This window comes from Desmodus rotundus, chromosome X, assembly GCF_022682495.2.
Source record: "Desmodus rotundus isolate HL8 chromosome X, HLdesRot8A.1, whole genome shotgun sequence".
NCBI lineage: Eukaryota > Metazoa > Chordata > Mammalia > Chiroptera > Phyllostomidae > Desmodus > Desmodus rotundus.
Genome location: NC_071400.1, coordinates 72595942 through 72615703, shown reverse-complemented (window position 1 = coordinate 72615703; position 19762 = coordinate 72595942). Strand labels below are relative to the sequence as shown.

At 37.9% G+C, this 19762-nt stretch overlaps 2 protein-coding genes across 11 annotated transcripts in view; one reads left to right on the top strand and one right to left on the bottom strand.

Moving 5' to 3' along the window:
- Positions 1–19762, bottom strand: part of CASK (calcium/calmodulin dependent serine protein kinase) — a 439221-nt gene that overhangs the window by 193564 nt on the left and 225895 nt on the right. The gene's annotated exons all lie outside the window — the stretch shown is intronic.
- GPR82 (G protein-coupled receptor 82) lies at positions 1750–9838 on the top strand. The gene is made up of 5 exons (XM_024580054.4): positions 1750–1908; positions 4300–4422; positions 5580–5684; positions 7837–7904; positions 8035–9838. Exon 5 carries the CDS (start codon positions 8048–8050, stop codon positions 9065–9067), a length of 1020 nt encoding a protein of 339 aa, XP_024435822.1. The 5' UTR covers positions 1750–1908; positions 4300–4422; positions 5580–5684; positions 7837–7904; positions 8035–8047; the 3' UTR covers positions 9068–9838.

Sequence of the window (19762 nt, the reverse complement as noted above, 5' to 3'; positions counted from 1 at the left end):
TCTAAAAATTGCAATATTTCTAAGTGTCTTAGATAAATATAAATAAAAATTGCCTCATATTTCAATGAGGGAACTCAAAATCACCTAAATCACAAAGAATTTATACTGATACTGCTGGGATAAAAATTAGCTTAATGAAGTCCGAAATTTTTAAAGATAGAAAAAAAATTTTTGGCTTGATTTCTTTCATAGTCAATTCTGCTACTTGAGAGCCTAGAACAGGAAACTGTCTGAATGAAGTGAAAACAATTCAAAACTTGACCCCAGTTCACTTACTCTAAGTATTATAAGGGACCCTTAGTGACCCTAGAAAAACCAGTAATTTCTGGTTTCTAAGGCAGAAAGTGAGGTTGAAAAAAAAAAGACATGTGCTTCAAAGTTAATTTACTAGTTGTGTCACCCTGGGCATGCTATTTAACCTCTTTGAGACCCAATTTCCTCACGTGTGAAATGGGACGACCGGCACCCATTGCTAGGGTTCTTCCGTGCCCTGTGCAGTGCCGGCACAGGGTTGTTGCTCATCATGAGTTCTCTTCTTTTTCCTTTCAGCTCCTTTGGCCTTTCAGAACCACTTTGATGCACTGTTTTCCCCCTTTTCTAGCTCATAGAGAGCACTTAAAGTCTGTGCTACACGTCACATATTAACCTGAATTCTTGGGTTCAAACTTCCACAGACCCTAAATTAGCTTGTGGCTAATATACTGTGACCACCACATGCCACTAGAAACATGGTTAGGAACTCTAATAAATATCTGTTAAATGAATGGCACTGTTTAAGAAAAATAGAAAGCACTAAAAAATCAAAGTAGAGGAAAAAATGGCAAAAGTTACACCTGTTTAGATATTCTTGTTTCATAAATGATCAGTTCTCTGACAAGTATGTCAAGCAGTACTTCTGACTCTTCCTCAGTTCAGTGGTTGATTGACATCTGTGGTAGCCAGCTTCCAAGATGGCTCCCAATAATCATCACCTCCTGATATTCACCTTTCCCACGTTCTGTGTGACCAGCAGAATACTGCAAAAGTGACAGATGGCTGCATGACCTTGGGCAACTGATGTGAACTTTTTGAGGCTCAGTTTTCCTCACCTTTATTTTTATTTATCTTCACTCGAGGACATTTTTTCATTGCTTTGAGATAGATAGAGAGCGAGAGAGAGAGAGAGAGAAACATTGATGTAAGAGAGAAATATCATCGGTTGCCTTTTCATGTGCACTCTGACAGGGGACTGAACCCGTGACTTTTTGGTCTATGGACCAATGCTCCAACCAACTGAGCCACACTGGCCAGGGCAGTTTTCCTCACAATTAAAATGAAGATATTTATTTCAGAGGGTGTTGCGAAGATTAAATAAGACATGCATGTAAGAGCACATAACAGGAGGTCTGACATATAACAAGCTCTCATTATATGTGGCCAATACTGGTGGTGGTGGTCTTGTATGACATTTGGTCCTGTCCAAAAGGTCCACAGAGACATTTGGTCTACACCAAACCCATCTACCTAACCCCACGTGCCATGACCAGCTAGGCTACTGAGGCTAGAAGGGTTATTATTGGCAGTACAGCCCCAACACAATTATTGGACCAATAATATATAATAGTATTTTTATAAAGTATGTTTTATTGATTATGCTATTACAGTTGTCTAATTTTTTCCCCTTTCCCCCCCTTTGCCAGACACCTTCCCTTCCCTCCAGCAATTACCCCCTTAGTTCACGTCCATTGGCTGCACATATAAGTTCTTTGACTTCTCCATTTCCTTTACTTTTTTTAATAAAAATTTTATTCATCCATTTTTAGACAGAGGGGGAGGGAGGGAGAAACAGAGGAAGAGAAACATCAAAGTGTGGCTGGCTCACATGCACCCGCCCCCGCCCCCGCACTGGGGAATCAGCCTGCAACCCAGGTATGTGGCCCAATTGGAAATCAAACCGGCAACCCCCTGGTTCACAGGCCAGCACTCAATCCACTGAGCCACACCAGCCAGGGCTCCTATACTATTCTTAACACACCCCTGTCTATTTCATACCTACCAATTATGCTTCTTAATCCCTGTGCCTTTTCCCTCATTCTCCCCACTCCCTCTACCCATTGATATCCCTCCATGTGATCTCCATTTCTGTGACTCTGTGTCTGTTGTTTGCTTAAGTTTTTGTTTTTGTTTTTTTTTAGATTCAGTTGTTGATAGTTGTGAGTTTGTCATTTTACTGTTCATAGTTTTGATCTTTTTCTTAGGCAAGTCCCTTTAACATTTCATATAATAAGGGCTTGGTGATGATGAACTCCTTTAGCTTTACTTTATATGGGAAGCACTTTATCTGCCCTTCCATTCTAAATGATAGCTTTGCTGGATAGAGTAATCTTGCATGTAGGTCTTTGCCTTTCATGACTTTGAATACTTCTTGCTAGTCCCTTCTAGCCTGCAAGGTTTCTTTTGAGAAATCAGCTGATAGTCTTATGGGAACTCCTTTGTAGGTAACTCTTCTTTTCTCTTGTGGCCTTTAAGATTCTCTTTATCTTTAACCTTTGGCATTTTAATTATGATGTGTCTTGGTGTGGCCCTCTTTGTGTCCAATTTGTTTGGGATTCTCTGAGCTTCCTGGACTTTTATGTCTATTTCTTTCACCAAATTGGGGAAGTTTTCTTTCATTATTTTTTCAAATAAGTTTTCAATTTCTTCCTCTTCCTTTTGGCCCCCCTATGATGCAAATGTTGGTATGTTTAAAGTTGTCCCAGAGGTTCCTAAGCCTCTCCTCATTTTCTTCAAATTCTTGTTTCTTCTTTCTGTTCCAGGTGAATGTTTTTTCCTTTTGTTCCAAATTGTTGATTCGAATCCCAGCTTCCTTTGTTTCACTGTTGGTTCCCTGTATATTTTTCTTTATCTCACTTTGTATAGCCTTCAATTCTTCCTTTATTTTGTGGCCGTACCCAGTCATTTCTCTGAGTATCTTGATCACCAGTGTTTTGAAGTCTGCATCTGATAGGTTGGCTATCTCTGTGTCACTTAGTTCTTTTTCTGGAGTTTTGATCCATTTCATTTGGCCCATATTTATTTGTCTCCTCAATTTAGTAGCCTCCCTGTGTTTCTGTGTATTAAGTAGAGCTATTTTGACTCCCTGTGTTGGCATACCTGTTATGTTGTAAGGGGCAGAGCCTTATGCATTTGCCAGGGTGGGGCAACCTGATTTGAAGCTTTGAAGTGCTGTATGTGGGGGAGAGGTCAGAGAGGGAAGAATGCTGCTTGCTCAGCTCTCGCCCTGTTTCCAGTCACTTCCCTCATTTCCCGTGAGCAATTGGCTTCCTTCTAGTTGCCGCCCTGGTGCTGACTCCGAGTGGGTGGGTTTGCATACATTCTAGGACCCTGTGGACCCTTTAGATGGACTGTCCTCAGAGACAGGCAATTTCTTCTGCTGTCCCAATCCCCACTGGTTTTTAAAGCCAGAGGTTATGAGGCTTTATTTTCCCAGTGCAAGAACCTGGACTGTGTAGTCTGGTCTGGGGCTGGGATCACTTGCTCCCAGTTGTCCCCCCTGGTTTTTATCTGCCACATGTGAATGTGGGACTGTCCATTCCACCTGCTGCCGCTGCCACCCCCTGGCTGCACCACACCGAGTCCTCTCCACCCTGGCTGCCTGTCTCTGCCCCTCCCTCCCATCTATATGAATGCTTCTTCTTTACATCCTTGCTTGTTGGCCTTCTATACAGTTCGATTTTCTGGCAGTTCTGATTATTTTTTGTTTTTAGATTGGTTGTTATTCTTCTTATGGTTGTATGAGGAGGTGAAGAGTATCTACCGATGCCTCCATCTTGGCCAAAACCTCCTGATGGTATTTTTAATGTGTTAATCCTATAATCCAAAAGTATAAATAAACATTATGGGTTGTTTGAACCCAGGACATTTCGTAAGTGTGGATGTTTCTGACAGGACCAAATTTCAAGGACCATTTGGCATGGACCAAATGTCTCTGCATGTTTTGGACAGGACCAATTTTCTGCTAATTAGTGGTGGTGGTGGTGATAGAAGCTGCAGTAGCAGGAATTGGATGTGAAATGTGAAGGAAAGAATAGAATCAAAGCTAATTCCTAGGTTTTTAGTTTGAATAACTAAAGAAGTAGTGGTATTTTTTACTGAGTTTGGGGACAATGGAAGAAAAGTTTTGGAGAACAAGGACATTATTTTTTGGACCAAAGGTACTTAAGCCTCAAACAGATAATATTAAAACTGTTTTTCAATCACTTATGAACAGCATTCCATTCTTTCTTCTCTAAATTACTTCAAACTGTTTTTTGTTCTAAGTAATTCCTTCCTGGAACATGAAAAATTGTTCAAGTAATAATGACATGAATTCCAGAGATCAAATTACTCTGCTATCGATGGCCATGTAACCCTGGATGAGCCACTGTTTTTAATTAAATGAAGGTAAGCATTGCAGAGATGAACAGCAGCAAACAAAATCCAGACACTAAGGTGGTTCTCACTTGGTTTAGAGAGAAATATTAGCAAATGTTACGGAAGATTTATGCAATCAACATGAAATAGGGTAAGCATTGGGGGTTGAGAAATGGCAAAGCACTATTAATTTTAAATGGAGACTTACTGATAAAGTACCCAGACTTGATGACATTAGATTTCTGTTCCCATTCCCAGACTCCCAGTGGTTTAACTTCCCAAGAAAGGGGTAGTGTGTGACTCAGGTCTGGCTCCCCAGCTTAGCTTTCACACTTAGCTGTACACACTTAGCTTTCATTTAGTTACTAGTGCAGACTGGTTAAACAATTTTAGACATAAAATCAGTTTCAAAATTCTTTGTATCATAATGTAACTATATCATCTGAGGCACATTTGGTCTTCATATTCTAGCACTTTCTAGGATTCCCCAAATCCATTATGAAATGCTCCAGATCAACTCTAAATCTGAATGGAGGCAGCACAGGGCAATTCAAACTAGAATGGGCTAGATCTTAGTAATCAAGTTGGGACCGAAACTTCTGGGGTGCACTCTGTGCTTAAAGTGTGCTGCACTGGGCCTCATTTCTTTTTCCTTAAAATAAAGGGTTTACACTCATAGGTGATCATGAAGTTCTATTCTAGTTCTATGATACTTGAGTCTAGTAAGCTTCTGTAGGTAAGAAAACTGAGTTCTGCTTCTTTTTATTCTTGACAAAGATGAGTTGTAAATAAGTCATCTGCAGATAATTTTACATAAGAGTTTGTAACAATATTTTATTGGGTCAGTATGGAGTGGTTCCCTCTACCACTGTGTTGTATAAAACTAACTAGCCATGGGAATTAAACCTATGAACTTCAATCAAACATGCTAATAAAGCTAACTGATGTGTAACTGGGTCATAAAGGTCATAAAATAATCACATGTTAGTCCAGTATATATATATGGTCCACCAACTTCCTCCCACTGCAGAAATAGAGAAATAAGGGTTTCTTTTTTGTGGGTGGGGATAGTTGCTACACATACTACAACTATTGAATTTCTATAATACTGTTTAATTTCCTTTTTTTCTTTTCACCTCTGTCGTCGGTGTCATGCACGAACCTGTTCACACTAATAAAAACTGAAGGGTACTGAAAGAGTGATGATCAGAGAATTTTAAGTGTGAAGTTTTTTAGCATCACATCACTGCCCTGAAAAACAGAGCCTTGACTGGCGTAAACTACTTGTACAGGTAAGACTAATCACTTACTTTTACCTTAAAAGATAACTGTGTAAAAATTCTAACAGAGCTAAATTGTTTAAATGTTGAAAACAAATCAAGAAAGGTAGGCAGCATATTCTATAGATAATCATTAATAACTGAAGTTAGAGTTGTAGAGCTTTTTTCATTTGTCAAATTAGCAGAGACACAATGTGTACATGACCCGAGAAAGACACTCTACTGAGGGGAATGCAGACTTGTAGACATTTTCTGGAGAGCAATTCTGTATATATAATAGGTGATTTTCATTTGATTTCTTAAGCTTTACAGTATTTTCCAAATTTTAGAAAATAATTATCCAAAAGTTTTATAATCCAAGTTTATTTTTAAAGGAGAGGTACATAGTAAATATGAGTTTGATATTTGGAAAGCTAAAGATGTGAACTAGTTGTCATTTGTTATGCTGAATGAAGTTCTACAGAGTCTCATTGTCATCTGTCTGATAATGCTAGACTCTGTGAAGGTCTTTTTTTTTTTTTTAACCTCCCTTCTGTTCTGAAACATTTGCTAGTGTGAAATAGAAAAGCAAGGCAATGGTAATGAGTAATATGAGATATCAGATGCTGTATGAGTTGGTCTACTTAAAAAAAAAAGGAGTACTCAATACAGAAACACTATTACTTTTAGAGATTTTAGTATATAATGTATTATCTATACAAGGCAGGGGGTTAGTGTTTTTCTTTAATAACATCATAAATGGAAGCTCCATTCCTTATGGAAAGTAAAAACTACTTTTATCAGATAAATTTTTCTTAAGAAATAAACTGGTTTATTTTACTTTCTAGATGACCGATTCATTACAGTTCAGGTTATAATGTATATTTACAACTAGATATACACTAACTTTGCAGCACATCGACTATTTTCTAAATAAAAATCGCAAAGAAAATAAAATGACAAAGATATCAGTAGACATTACTTAAAGGTTGCAGTATTTGAATGTATAGACACTGCAAAGCCCTCAAGCTTTCAAGTCTTTAGGTGGGTATTATTTGGTTTTAAAAAATATCTCAAAATTGTAATAGGGATTTTTTCAAATATACTTTTTCTGTAATCCAAGAGGTAAAAAGACAGCCATGATTCTGAGAGGGATAGAGAGTAAACAGCCCCAAGGGGCTGGGGGTATATAAGAATCTCAGAAGGCAGTATATGGTAAAAAATGTTGTGTTTATCAAAAGAGAAAATATGATTATAAAATAAGATTGAGAATCCACACTCCAGATTATAAAAAGCATAAAGAATGTGTAACCTAGAAAGTTATCATGAAAAACATAGTATGGCACATTCTGAATAGAGCTCATGATTCTTATTTGACCAGAATCCAATAACTTTTATTATTCCCACTTGAAAGAAATGAGGATATGAGAAAAGAAAGAATGAAAAGCAGTTTGTATATGACTCTTCAACACTTTATACATACCCTTTGGAGAAATATTTAAAAATACGACATAAAAAAGCAAAAACTATACCTGCATGTATGCTGTGATTAAAATAGCTTCTAAAAAACATACACTTTGAAAAACCAAGATAGTCAATTACACACACGGACACATGAGGGCACTCTAAGCAACAAGCACAGCAACTACAGTTGTGACACAGAATTTTAAACTTTTCAAGCACGATAGTTTAGCATTAAATATTTGAAATAAGAAACTACTGATGACTGTTGGTAAAGACTCTTGGATTTTGGTGTTTGTCCTTGCTTACTACACTTTCCTTCTGTTCAATTCAGGACCCTGCCTGAGTATTTGTTTATGTGGAATTAAATTTACTTCTGAAATAATGAAAAGAGACTCTTCTAATTGTGTTGGACTATGGAGAAGTGCTGTGACCTAGCCATGAAAAGAAACCATTTTGAAAAATATTCATGTACAATTGAGGCGATAGTTAAAAATCAGTCTTCTCTCTATTAATGTGGCCACAAAATGCTTTCACACCACTCTCCTTTGGCCAGTATGTATTGTTTGCATTGTGTTAAAAAAATTTTTAATTACCTTTCTAGGCAAAAAACAACTGTTATGTACAAATTGCTTTACAATCCAATATAAGAATTATAAATTCCTCCAGTATAAAATGATAAAACTCAGGCATTTAACTATTTGTATCAAATTTTATCTTTTAGACAAAGGTACTTTAAACAACAATCAACTTTTTGCTTTTATTTCAACTGGACAATTTTGATCATAAAAGGTGAGAAGGCATCTGTACTTTCCTTTTCCATCCAATAAATTTATGTTACTATTTTATACAATGCTTTAAAAATACTCAGCTTAAATACCATCTATAATCTTAATATTAAATGTCTGTAATTCTGTTCTAGCTCCTGTGACATAATGCAAGAAAATCTGGTATCAATGAGTAACAACTCAACATGTATTCAACCATCCATGATCTCTTCCATGGGTTTGCCAGTCCTTTATATCTTCCTTTGTATCATTGGTCTTTTTGGAAATTCTCTTGCTCAATGGGTATTTTTAGCAAAAATAGGTAAGAAAACATCAACTCACATCTACCTAACACATCTTGTGACTGCAAACTTACTTGTGTGCAGTGCCATGCCTTTCATGGGCATCTATTTCCTCAAAGGCTTTCAATGGGAATATCAATCAACACAATGCAGGGTGGTCAATTTTTTGGGAACTCTATCCATGCATGTATGTATGTTTGTCAGCCTCTTAATTTTAAGTTGGATTGCCATAAGCCGCTATGCCACCTTAATGAAAAAGGATTCCATACAAGAGACCACATCGTGCTATGAGAAAGTATTTTATGGTCAGTTACTGAAAAAATTCCGCCAGCCCAACTTTGCAAAAAAACTGTGTGTTTACATATGGGGAGTTGTACTAGTTTTAATTGTTCCAGTTATCATATACTACTCAGCTGTGGAGGCTACAGAAGGAGAAGAGATCAGGTGCTATAACCGGAATATGGAATTAGGAGCCATGATCTCTCAGACTGCAGGCCTCATTGGAACCACATTTATTGGATTTTCATTTTTAGTTGTACTAACATCATACTACTCTTTTGTCAGTCATCTGAGAAAAATAAGGACCTGTACATCCATTACGGAGAAAGATTTGACTTACAGTTCCGTGAGGAAGCATCTTTTGGTCATCCAGATTCTACTAATAGTTTGTTTCCTCCCATTTAGCATTTTTAAACCCATTTTTTATGTTCTACAGCAAAGAGATAACTGTAAGCAACTGAATTATTTAATTGAGATAAAAAACATCCTCACCTGTCTTGCATCAGCTAGAAGTAGCACAGACCCCATTATATTTCTTTTTTTAGATAAAACATTCAAGAAGACGATATATAATCTCTTTAAAAAATCTGATTCCACACGTATATAATCCTGTGGTTGACCTCTGAATGGAAAACACCACCAAATATAAAAGTGTTCATATGACTCTACTGGGGACGCTAAACTACATGATCAACAGGTCACAGCTCAGCTGATAACAGGAACCAAGAAAACCTCTTTGGTTTAAAAAATAAATAATCACAAAACTCACTTTACAGTTCCACTTATAATGAAGGTTGAGATGGAAGAGATTGAACAGAGGCAAAAGTCAAGCATACTGAAAGGATCCCACTGCACATGAATCTAAGAGACAATTTTCCATTTAAACTCAACCGTTGGATGCTTCTATTCAGAACACAGTATTTTGTGACTGTAGGATAAAGAAGCAAATGGTGTATGACTTTTGTGCTTTCTAGTAGTTAGAGTACAAGGGTCAATCTACAGGTAGTGTTTTGTTGGTAACTTTAAGAGTGAGTTAAAGAAAAAAAGTGAATATGAAATTTCTTCAGTTGAGTCCTATCTAAATGTATGAATGATACAGAGTAACAATCCAAGGTTTTATAAACACAGTTATTTATTTGGTATAATCTAGCTCATGTTACTAGGAGAAGGAATAGTCATTGATTCTGGTATTTATTAAGGAGATGTTATTTATAAATATGCTTGAATATTTGGATTAGGCTTTGTCAAAATAAAAAGTTAATACAATGTCATTATATGCCAATCTCCATCACATTTAGTATATTTTCCTATGCATTTAATATGTTGTTATTAATGACAAATAGTACTTGGCATGTAGATATGTTTGATTAATTTTTGTGAAATAATGAATGAATGAATGATAAAACAGTATGATAGCATCACTGTTGAGAGATTGGTCTCTGGAGCTGGAATCTCTGGGTTCAATCCTAGCTCCACCTCTTATTTAGCTGGATAATCATAGGCAACCTACCCTCTTTAAGTGTTAATTTCTTCATTTGTGGAATGGAAAAATGCTACATAATTCATAGGTACTATTATTAAATCAGATGATGTTACTGTTATGAGTAGCTACCACTTGCTATCTGTCAGGCATTCTTTTTCTATGCTTTACATGTATTATTTAAATCATCACAACCTTAAAGTATGTCAATTTAATGATGAAAAACTGAAGCCCCAAATTTCTCCAATATCTAAGTAAATATTTAAAGAGTAAGCATTTCTTAATGGTTATTTCTTTCTTCCATGTAGTCTTGTCAGATGGTGACTGTATTCTGTGTCATATGCATTATAATTATTGTTTTTTATCTTTCTGAAGAGATGATAAGTACCTTTAGACCTATAGTCTGTTTTCTATTTCTACTCCCATGGTACCTGCATTCTCTGCTCAGATAAGAAACACACAAAAGAAAGTTGAATAAATATTAATTGTAACTTGCTACTTAGAGATTGCTTAAAGACTCATTTATCCTCTGCATGGTCATTTCTTCAGTGCTCAAAAGAAGTTTCAAGTAAGTTCACATAGCACTTCCAAGCCTTTAAACTCATAGCATATTTTGTTTCTGAATTAAAAATGCAGAAACAATTCACTCTACAGATTCCCCAAGGGCCATGTAATCAGTATCACTAGAGGTTTTCCCAACATGTCTGCACAACTTTAATTTAAAAAGAATAGAAAACAAACAGTAAGTGCTTTTTCCCCTGTTTGATTTCAATGTTCAGTTGACAGAAGAAAATGTTAAAAGTATGAAAAAACACATGCTAGCTTCAAATATTTACAGTGTACATTTATTCTTTTATAGTAGCAATCTGATATCTGGCTGATTGACTTGCACAGACAAAGGCAAACCTGGGAACTCCAGGTGACTCCCTGCACGCTGGCCGTAAACAGAGGTGTGCAAGCTAGTAACCTCATAGACATGAGAATCACAGAACAGCTCAAAGTTGACCAGGCTAGTTCCCTAAGACATGTAGGTTTTCCACAGGTGTACCAGTAGTTTTATTCTTATATAAGTTATAAAATAAAAATCATTATTTTAAAAAGTCACTCTTTACATTGCTACTACTTAAATAAAATGTAAAAGATATTGCCAAAATAGAGTTTCTTGCATTTAAAAAAGGCAGTGATAGAGTTATACAATTTCTCTGTGAGTTGCTCATTCTGAGAGAAAACTCCCATTTAATTCTCTGCACTGAGCTTATTAAACTCATCACGTTTGTCATTACACCATATAAGCTTTCTTGAACAGGTGATTGAAAATCATGTTGAATTTTAGGTGTGACTGAAGAACTGGCTATTTAATGTCATGGTAAATATTTTATATAGAATATCACTTTCTAAATTTACCCTAAATTTAAGGAGTGGATTTCAGGAAAACAGTACTTTTAATGTGCCTATGAGTTATAGCCAAACACTTTCAAAAACACTGAATTTTGATTCAGGGCAACAAGAGTATATCTTAAAACAGGCCATGAGAAATGTTCACTCCCCTATTATCCTTTCCATAGACACACCTCTCATCAAGGCAAGCTTTCAAACTATCAATCAGGAACACAAACCATTAAGACTAGACAAGCAAAATTAAGAATAGACTACTCAACCTGGAAGTGAGTTTCTACTCCCTGGGTAGACGAGGAGGATGTCCACCCTGCTCTGATTTGGTGAGGATTCCCACAGCCTATTCCTGGCCCTGCCATGTACGGGGTGGAGATGTTACTGTATGGACAAACGTGGGAAAATACGCTGAAAGGAAATCTTGTTTGGCAAACCAGAAAGGGAGCACAGAGGGATACTGGTCATATGCCAAGCATTTCAATTGTGCAGCCTAATGCCATAGACCTTCCTCAGACTACTCCCAAATTCAAACTGAATTGATATCAGAGGGAAGAGTTACTACAGCTAGAAAGGTTATACATCTGACAGAAAAACAGGTTTTGGCTACATCATACATGCTTGCTGCCCCTGGCTCAGAAGACACAGAGCAGTGAAAGGATTCACATCTCATTAGCAAAAGAAACAGTTATTCTTTTCTTTTGAAATCAAGGAGTTGATTTTTTCGAAAGGTGGAGTGGGAGAGGAGAAGCACAGCAGTTAGAAATTCAAGGTAATTTTATAGTGGGAAGAGGGTATTACAGGAACTACTATAAAGGACACATGGACAAAACCAAGGGGGAGGGTGGAGAGGGGGGAGGGAGGTGGGTTCACCTGGGGTGGGGTAGAGGGATGGGGAGAAAAGGCATACAACTGTAATTGCATAACAATAAAAAAAAAATTAAATATATGTATTCGAAGTTGAAAAAAAAAAAAAAAAGAAATTCAAGGTAATTTTAAGATGATCTTATAATTCATGAGGTTTTTCAAAGTACAATTATTAAAACCCCACGTGAGAGCTGAATGAAATGCAGATTATGCTCAACAACATTCCAAAAGTAATGCAGAAGCTTAACCAGTATGCTTCCTATAACAAAGAGCAAAATAAGTCACTTTTCATTTTAATGAAAATTTTGATTTCTTTATAGAACATGAGGGATTTTTGGGAGCTGTGGTAAGGGATGGAAAAGAAATATCAGCAACCAAGAGCGATAGAGGAAGAAATACTGTAGGAAATCCACAATGCTATGGCAACCAGTATATGACGAACACCCGTTTATCATAAAAGCCTGGTCCGAAGCAGGTGAAAAGAGAACTGAAACCAGAAGGGGACCAAAGGCCAGCCAGGCGTGTTCATGGGTTAGCAAGGAAAACCATTTAAGGGAAGCGCACACAGAAATGCTGGGCGGAGGCTTCTGTCTGCATCTGTGTGACTGGGGTTTTTGCCCAGTTCTGAGAACTAAAAACTGATACCTCAAACCTCCTGCACACAGGCCCCACTCGGAAAAGAAAATGATGGTGATAGCAGACTGCATTCAGAGAAGCTGAACTTCAACTTTAATTATTAAAATTGTGTGTCAGTAGGTCAGAGAGCCATAGAAAGGTGTGAGGATTGCTTGTCTCCCTACACCCAGGTGATGCACTGTGAGGCCGTTTCCAGGAGTTAGGAGAGACAAGAGAACTCCACCAACACTCAGCGCTTTAACAGAGCCAATGCAAGCAGGCAAGGAGCCAGGAGTTGCATTTACCTTGACAGCTGTACCATTTCTTTCTAAAGTACTTTTAATTTAGGGGTGAGAGGAAGCAAAGAGAAAAACTGAAACACAAAGTTTTCATATCCTTCACAAGAAAAAGAGGAATAAAAGGAAGAAGGTGAGAGAAGAAAAAGGAATTTTCGTGTGTGTTAATATATGCCTATAGGGAGGCAAAGCATGAGAAAGATAACATGACATTATGGCTGGATCTTAACTGGGGGTGATTTTTGACAATGTCTGGAGACTTCCCCACATCTACCTCATTATTTTCAATGGATACATAATCATTATTTTTTCCACGTATGAAATTATTTATTTATGTTTTCTCTCTTTTTTACTGTTGTTCAAGTACAGTTGTCTCCATTTCTCCCCCACCACTCCCACCCACTATAGCCATCCCCACCTCCCACCCTCTATCCTAGCCCCCTGTTGTCTTTGTCCATGGGTCCTTTATACACGTTCCTTGATGACCCTTCCCCTGCCCCCGCCCCCGTTATCTTCTCCCACCTCTCCTATGGTTATTGTCAGTTTGTTTTTTATTTCAGCATCTCTGGTTATACTTTGCCTGCTTGTTTGTTTTGTTGATTAAGAAAATTCCACTTATAGGTGAGATCCTATGGTATCTGTCTTTCACCACCTGGCTTATTTCACTTAGCATAATGCTCTCCAGTTCCATCCCTGCTGTCATAACTGGGGGAAAGGCTATTGGCATGTGGTAGGTAGAGGCTAGGTAGGTAGAGGCAAAAATACATAGGACAGACTCACTCCTACAATAAAGTACCCAAGTCTAAGTGTCACTAGGGTGGCTTCTGGGAGACTCTGTACTATGATCACATACTTCCCTAAATTTCAAAGGCTTATACAATTAATTTCCCCCAATTTTCATGGGGAACTGCTTCTCCAAATCAATCCATTCCACTACAAGTCATGTGGCATCATAAACTCAATTCTAACCTGATATAACAAAAATTTTTACTCAATTATGATGATTTCAAAAAGAAATGCCTACCATATAAAGACAAATCATCACAACCTTTGCATTATTTTAAAAAGACTTTATTTATTTATTTATTCATTCATTCATTTACTTATTTTTAGAGAGGGGAAGGGAGGGAGAAAGAGAGGGAGAGGAACATCAATGTGTGGTTGCCTCTTGTGCACCCCCCTCACTAGGGACCTGGCCTGCAACCCAGGCATGTGTCCTGACCAGGAATTGAACCAGCAACCCTTTGCTTTGCAGGCTGGCACTCAATCCACTGAGCCACACCAGCCAGGGCAAGATAAAAAGCATTATTAATCAATATGACGCTGGGACCTTTGAACACCTAATGCTTTTGGATCAATGCCAAGAATTATGAGAAAGAGGGAAATGGGAAAGGGAGAGGTGTAGAGGGAAATGTAGAGGGGGGGAAAGTGGGTGAGGGGAAAATGGAGAGAGGGAGAAGAAAAGAGGAAGAGACAGAATATTCTTGGCTAGATGTAACAGGTGATTAAATAATCTAAAAATTTTTAAAAGGAATGAAACATTGCTCTTCTGTTTTCTTTACTAAGTTAAAAAAATTTCATAAAAACTTTAACTATTAATACAAAACTCAAAATCCAATGCAATCTATATACATTCAAGTCACTGACTATATATCTGAATGTGAAAAGCTAAAAGACTGCTTTATTAGCAAAAATATTAACACCACATCAAGTGAAATTTGAAATTATTAGCCACGTGAAATACGTTAGAAAAGTTTTATAATGACCACTATGGGACCTGGTCTGGTAGCTCAGATGGTTAGAGTGTTGTACTAATATGCCAAGGTTGGGGGTTCAATCCCAGGTCAGCACATATACAAAAATCAAACAATGAATGCATAAATAAGTGGAACAACAAATTGATGTTTCTTTCTCTCTCTTTCCCTCTCCTTCTCTCTCTCTAAAGTCAATACATATAAAAATATAATAACCAGTACACTGAAAAATCCCTATAAAAATTTCCTGAATGAAACTACTTTGGGTTCCTGTTGACACAACCTCCAAAATATATCTGGAATCTACTTTTTTTGCCACCTCCATTGCTTCCACTCTGGTCCAACTCCTGTTTCCTTGCTTCCACCCTTGAGCCCCTATTCAATGTATTATCAGCAAAGCAATGTATACTTGACCCTTGAACAACATAGTTTTGAACTGTGCAGGTCCATTTATATGTGGATTTTTTTTCAATAAATACAGTCAGCCCTCCTGTATCTATGGGTTTTGCATCTGGGGATCCAACCAACTGTGGATCAAAAACAGTATTTTTGTATTCCCTACTGGGGTTTCCCAACTGTGTATCAAAAATCTCTTCTCAGTCCATGTTTGGTTGAACCCATGGATGTGATGGACTGACTCTGGAGTAGAGTTATACTTGGATTTTTTACTGTGCTGGCGAGTGGGTAGGGTCAGTTATACTCCTGCTTTAGTGCCTTTGCACTGGGTTTTCCTTTTAGCCAAAACACCCTTCCTTCCCCATCAGTTAGCCCACTCTCTCTGCTCCTTCAAGTCCTTACTCAGATGTCATCTCAATGTGGCCTGCTTTGATCACCCAATTTAAAATTGCAACTCCTTGTCTTGCAGTCCCTATTCCTTTGACTGCTGCTACTCTATTTTTTTCCTGTAGTCCTTTTCTCCTTCTAACCTACTATACAGTAGACTTATTTATGCTCATTGATTAGTGTCTGTCTCCCTGAACTAGAAAGTCAGCTCATGTGGGCAGTGATTTTTGTCTGTTTTGTTCACTCTGTAGCTCTGGTTTCTAGAATAGTGTCTGACACACAGTAGGCACTCAATACATATTTTCTGGATGAATGTCTTAAGGAAAATATACCCAAATTGAAAAAATTACCAAGTAGCATAATGTGAATATTCCATTTACCCATGCAAAATGTATAAATTTTGGGAACTAAAATAGAAAGAATGCCATTAATATATGTGCTCTATGTTGCGTCTGCTTGCCAACAGAATAGTAGCGCCTTTCCTGGTGGTTTCCTCTTATTCATTTGTAGTTTGAAAATAACTTCACTCTTCCCTTCCTGAGCATGTTTTTGGGTGCTTCCTCAAGATTATTTGGCATGTGCCTTAGATATCAACTAATTTAATAAAATTCATTGTTAATCTTGAGCCTTTGCACACAGTTTCTTTTACTGGAAATGTCCTTTTGTCTCCACATAACTACCCCATGACTCAAGACCAGGCTCAAAAATGACCTCCTTCATGATATTTCTCTGACTTTGTCTTTTAATGATATTTCCTATCTTCTACCTTGGAAAGTAATTATTTGCTTTGCCTGTTTGTGAAGATGGCCACAAACAAGTTTTCCTATCCTTGTGCATATATGTGGCTCCAGCAACCGAAAGGTGCAGTCTATTTTTCCTCCTCTTGAATCCAGCCTTGTGACCTTTGACTAACAGAATGCAGAGGACATGGCACAGTGTCAATTTTATGCTGAGGCTTCAAGAGGCCTGACAACTTCCATGTTTGCTCTTTTGTGGAGAGAGGGACGAAGTGAGGGGGGAAGAGAGAGCGAGATGGAGAGAGAGAGATGCCATGAACGAGAGACTATGAAGCAGGCCTAGCCAGCTCCCAGCTGTTCTAGTCACTTCAACTGAGATGCCAGAAAAGTGAGAAAAGCCCTAATGGATACTAGCCATGCCACCCCAGCCAATAGCCTGAGAAACAGAATTGAGGAGGCCCCATCAAGCTCTGTCCAAACTGTGTAATTGAGAGCAAATAAATGATAGTTGCTGTTTGAAGTCACTAAGTTTAGCTTTGTTTTGATCTGCAGCAATAATATACTGCCTCATATCTCTCTACTGAGATCATAATAGCTTCAGGGCTCCAAGCACGGTATTCTGCATGAAGTAGGCGTCCAAACATTGGAATGAATCAATCAGAAGGTAAATGAGAAGGTGAAATCAAATACAACTACTTTGGGATTTTATTTGGTTTTGGGTTGTCATGATATCAAATACCATGGTTAATCAAAAGCTGACTATATTATTGAAAGTATTACAATAAAGTATGTTGTCAATCATTATTTATTATATGATATTGATACAAGTAGCTTTGAAGAACAGAACTCAAAACAAAATTGCCTCTTAAGCAAAGGCATTTTTTAAAAAATACATTTTATTGATTATGCTATTATTGTCGTCCCGTTTTCCCCCTTCACTCCCCTCCTCCCTGCATACCCCCTCCCACCCACATTCCCCCCCTATAGTTCATGTCCATGGGTCATACATATAAGTTCTTTGGCTTCTACATTTCCTATACTATTCTTACCCTCTCCCTGTCTATTTTCTACCTACCATTTATGCTACTTATTCTCTGTACCTTTCCCCCCTCTCTCCCCCTCCCACTCCCATGTTGATAACCTGTATGTGATCTCCATTTCTGTGGTTCTGTTCCTGTTCTAGTTGTTTGCTTAGTTTGCTTTTGTTTTTGTTTTAGGTGTGGTTGTTAATAACTGTGAGTTTGTTGTCATTTTACTGTTCATATTTTTTATCTTCTTTTTCTTAGATAAATCCCCTTAACATTTCATATAATAAGGGCTTGGTGATGATGAACTCCTTTAACTTGACCTTATCTGAGAAGCACTTTATCTGCCCTTCCATTCTAAATGAAAGCTTTGCTGGATAGAGCAATCTTGGATGTAGGTCCTTGCCTTTCATGATTTCAAATACTTCTTTCCAGCCCCTTCTTGCCTGTAAGGTCTCTCTTGAGAAATCAGCTGATAGTCTTATGGGAAATCCTTTGTAAGTAACTGTGTCCTTTTCTCTTGCTGCTTGTAAGATTCTCTCCTTCTCTTTAATCTTGGGTAATGTAGTTATGATGCGCCTTCACGTGTGCTTTCTTGGGTCCAACTTCATTGGGACTCCCTGAGCTTCCTGGACTTCCTGGAAGTCTATTTCCTTTGCCAGATTAGGGAAGTTCTCCTTCATTATTTTTTCAAATAAAATTTCAATTTCTTGTTCTTTTCTCCTTCTGGTACCCCTATAATTCAGATGTTGGAACATTTAAAGATGTCCTGGAGGTTCCTAAGCTTCTCCTCATTTTTTTGAATTCTTGTTTCTTCCTTCTGGTCCATACCATTGATTTGAGTCCTGGTTTCCTTCCCATCTTTTGGTTCCCTCTACATTTTCCTTTATTTCACTTAGCATAGCCTTCATTTTTTCATCTAATTTGTGAACAAATTCAACCCATTCTGTGAGCATCCTGATTACAAGTGTTGTGAACTGTGCATCTGATAGGTTGGCTATCTGATGCACAGTTCATTTGGGCCACTTTTTTTTTTTTTTTGTCTTAGCATACCTGTTATGTAAAGGGGCAGAGCCTTAGGTATTCACCTGGGCAGGGCAACCTATGTCGCTGCGCTGTGATGTTGTATGTGGGGAAGGGGTCCGAGAGGGAACAATGGCACTTGCTCTGCTGTCTGCTGGCTTTCACTCATTTCCTCCGCTACCCACAAGCAAAGTGGGCCCTTCTGGTGCTGATTCCTGTGGGTGGGTTTGTGTACGTTCTTGGACCCTGTGGGTCTCTCCAACGAACTCTCCTGTGAGGCTGGGTGTTTCTCCCACTGCCACCTCAACCCCCAAGGGGTTTTCAATCAGTGGTTTGACGCTTTATTTCCCCACGATGGAGCCCTGGGGTTGCATGGTCTGTTTTGTTCCCCCTTTGTTCCTCCCAGTTTATCTGCACGCGAATGTGGGACCGCAGGGTCCGCCATCTGCTCCTTGCTGATCAGCTGCAGCCTGGACTGCTCTGCTCCACAATCAGCCACCTCGCTGGGTCTGCCAGCCACCGTTTTGCCGCAAGTCCTCTCTGCCCAGCTGCCCGTCTCTGCCCCTCCCACTGGTCTGGATGAATGTGTCTTCTTTAACTCTTTGGCTGTCAGACTTCCATAAAGTTTGATTTTCTGTCAGTCTGGTTGTTTTTTGTTTTTAAATTGTTGTTGTCCTTCTTTTGGTTGTGCAAGGAGGCACAGTGTGTCTGCCTATGCCTCCATCTTGGCCGGAAGTGTCCAAAGGCATTTTTTTTTTAACACAATGCTATTACAAGACCTAAGAATATGTTTTGCCCATTTAAGTTCTCAAATGGTCATTTCTGTCTTGTATATATTTTATATACCTTCAAGGAAATATATTTTAGTTTGTATATATCTACTTTCTTGTATTAATTAAATGTAAAAGAATAACAGGGTATGCTATCACCATTTAGAAGTTTGACCCCTTTATCTTCCCAAACCTTTTATTCTCTTTGTTTATGTAACTGAAGAATACCGTTTAAATAAAAGTATCATGTATCCAGTGGGTTTCTCAGTATTGACTGTGGATAATAACTATCATTTCCTAGTACCACATTTGAAAAGCATGAATAAGATATTTCACAACTAATTTTACAGTAATGTGTATTTTGCAAATTTCTCCAATGATTTTTCATTTGCTATTATGACATGCCACTGGATTGTTTTGGAATTGCTTATGCTTTTCCTCAGGTTTTAACCACAAGTGTTTCAGTTAAAATTTCCCAAACATAGTAAATTGAACTCTACTTGATTTTCTTTTCTTTTTTTAAGAACAGATTTTATTTATTTATTTTTAGAGAGAGGGGAAGG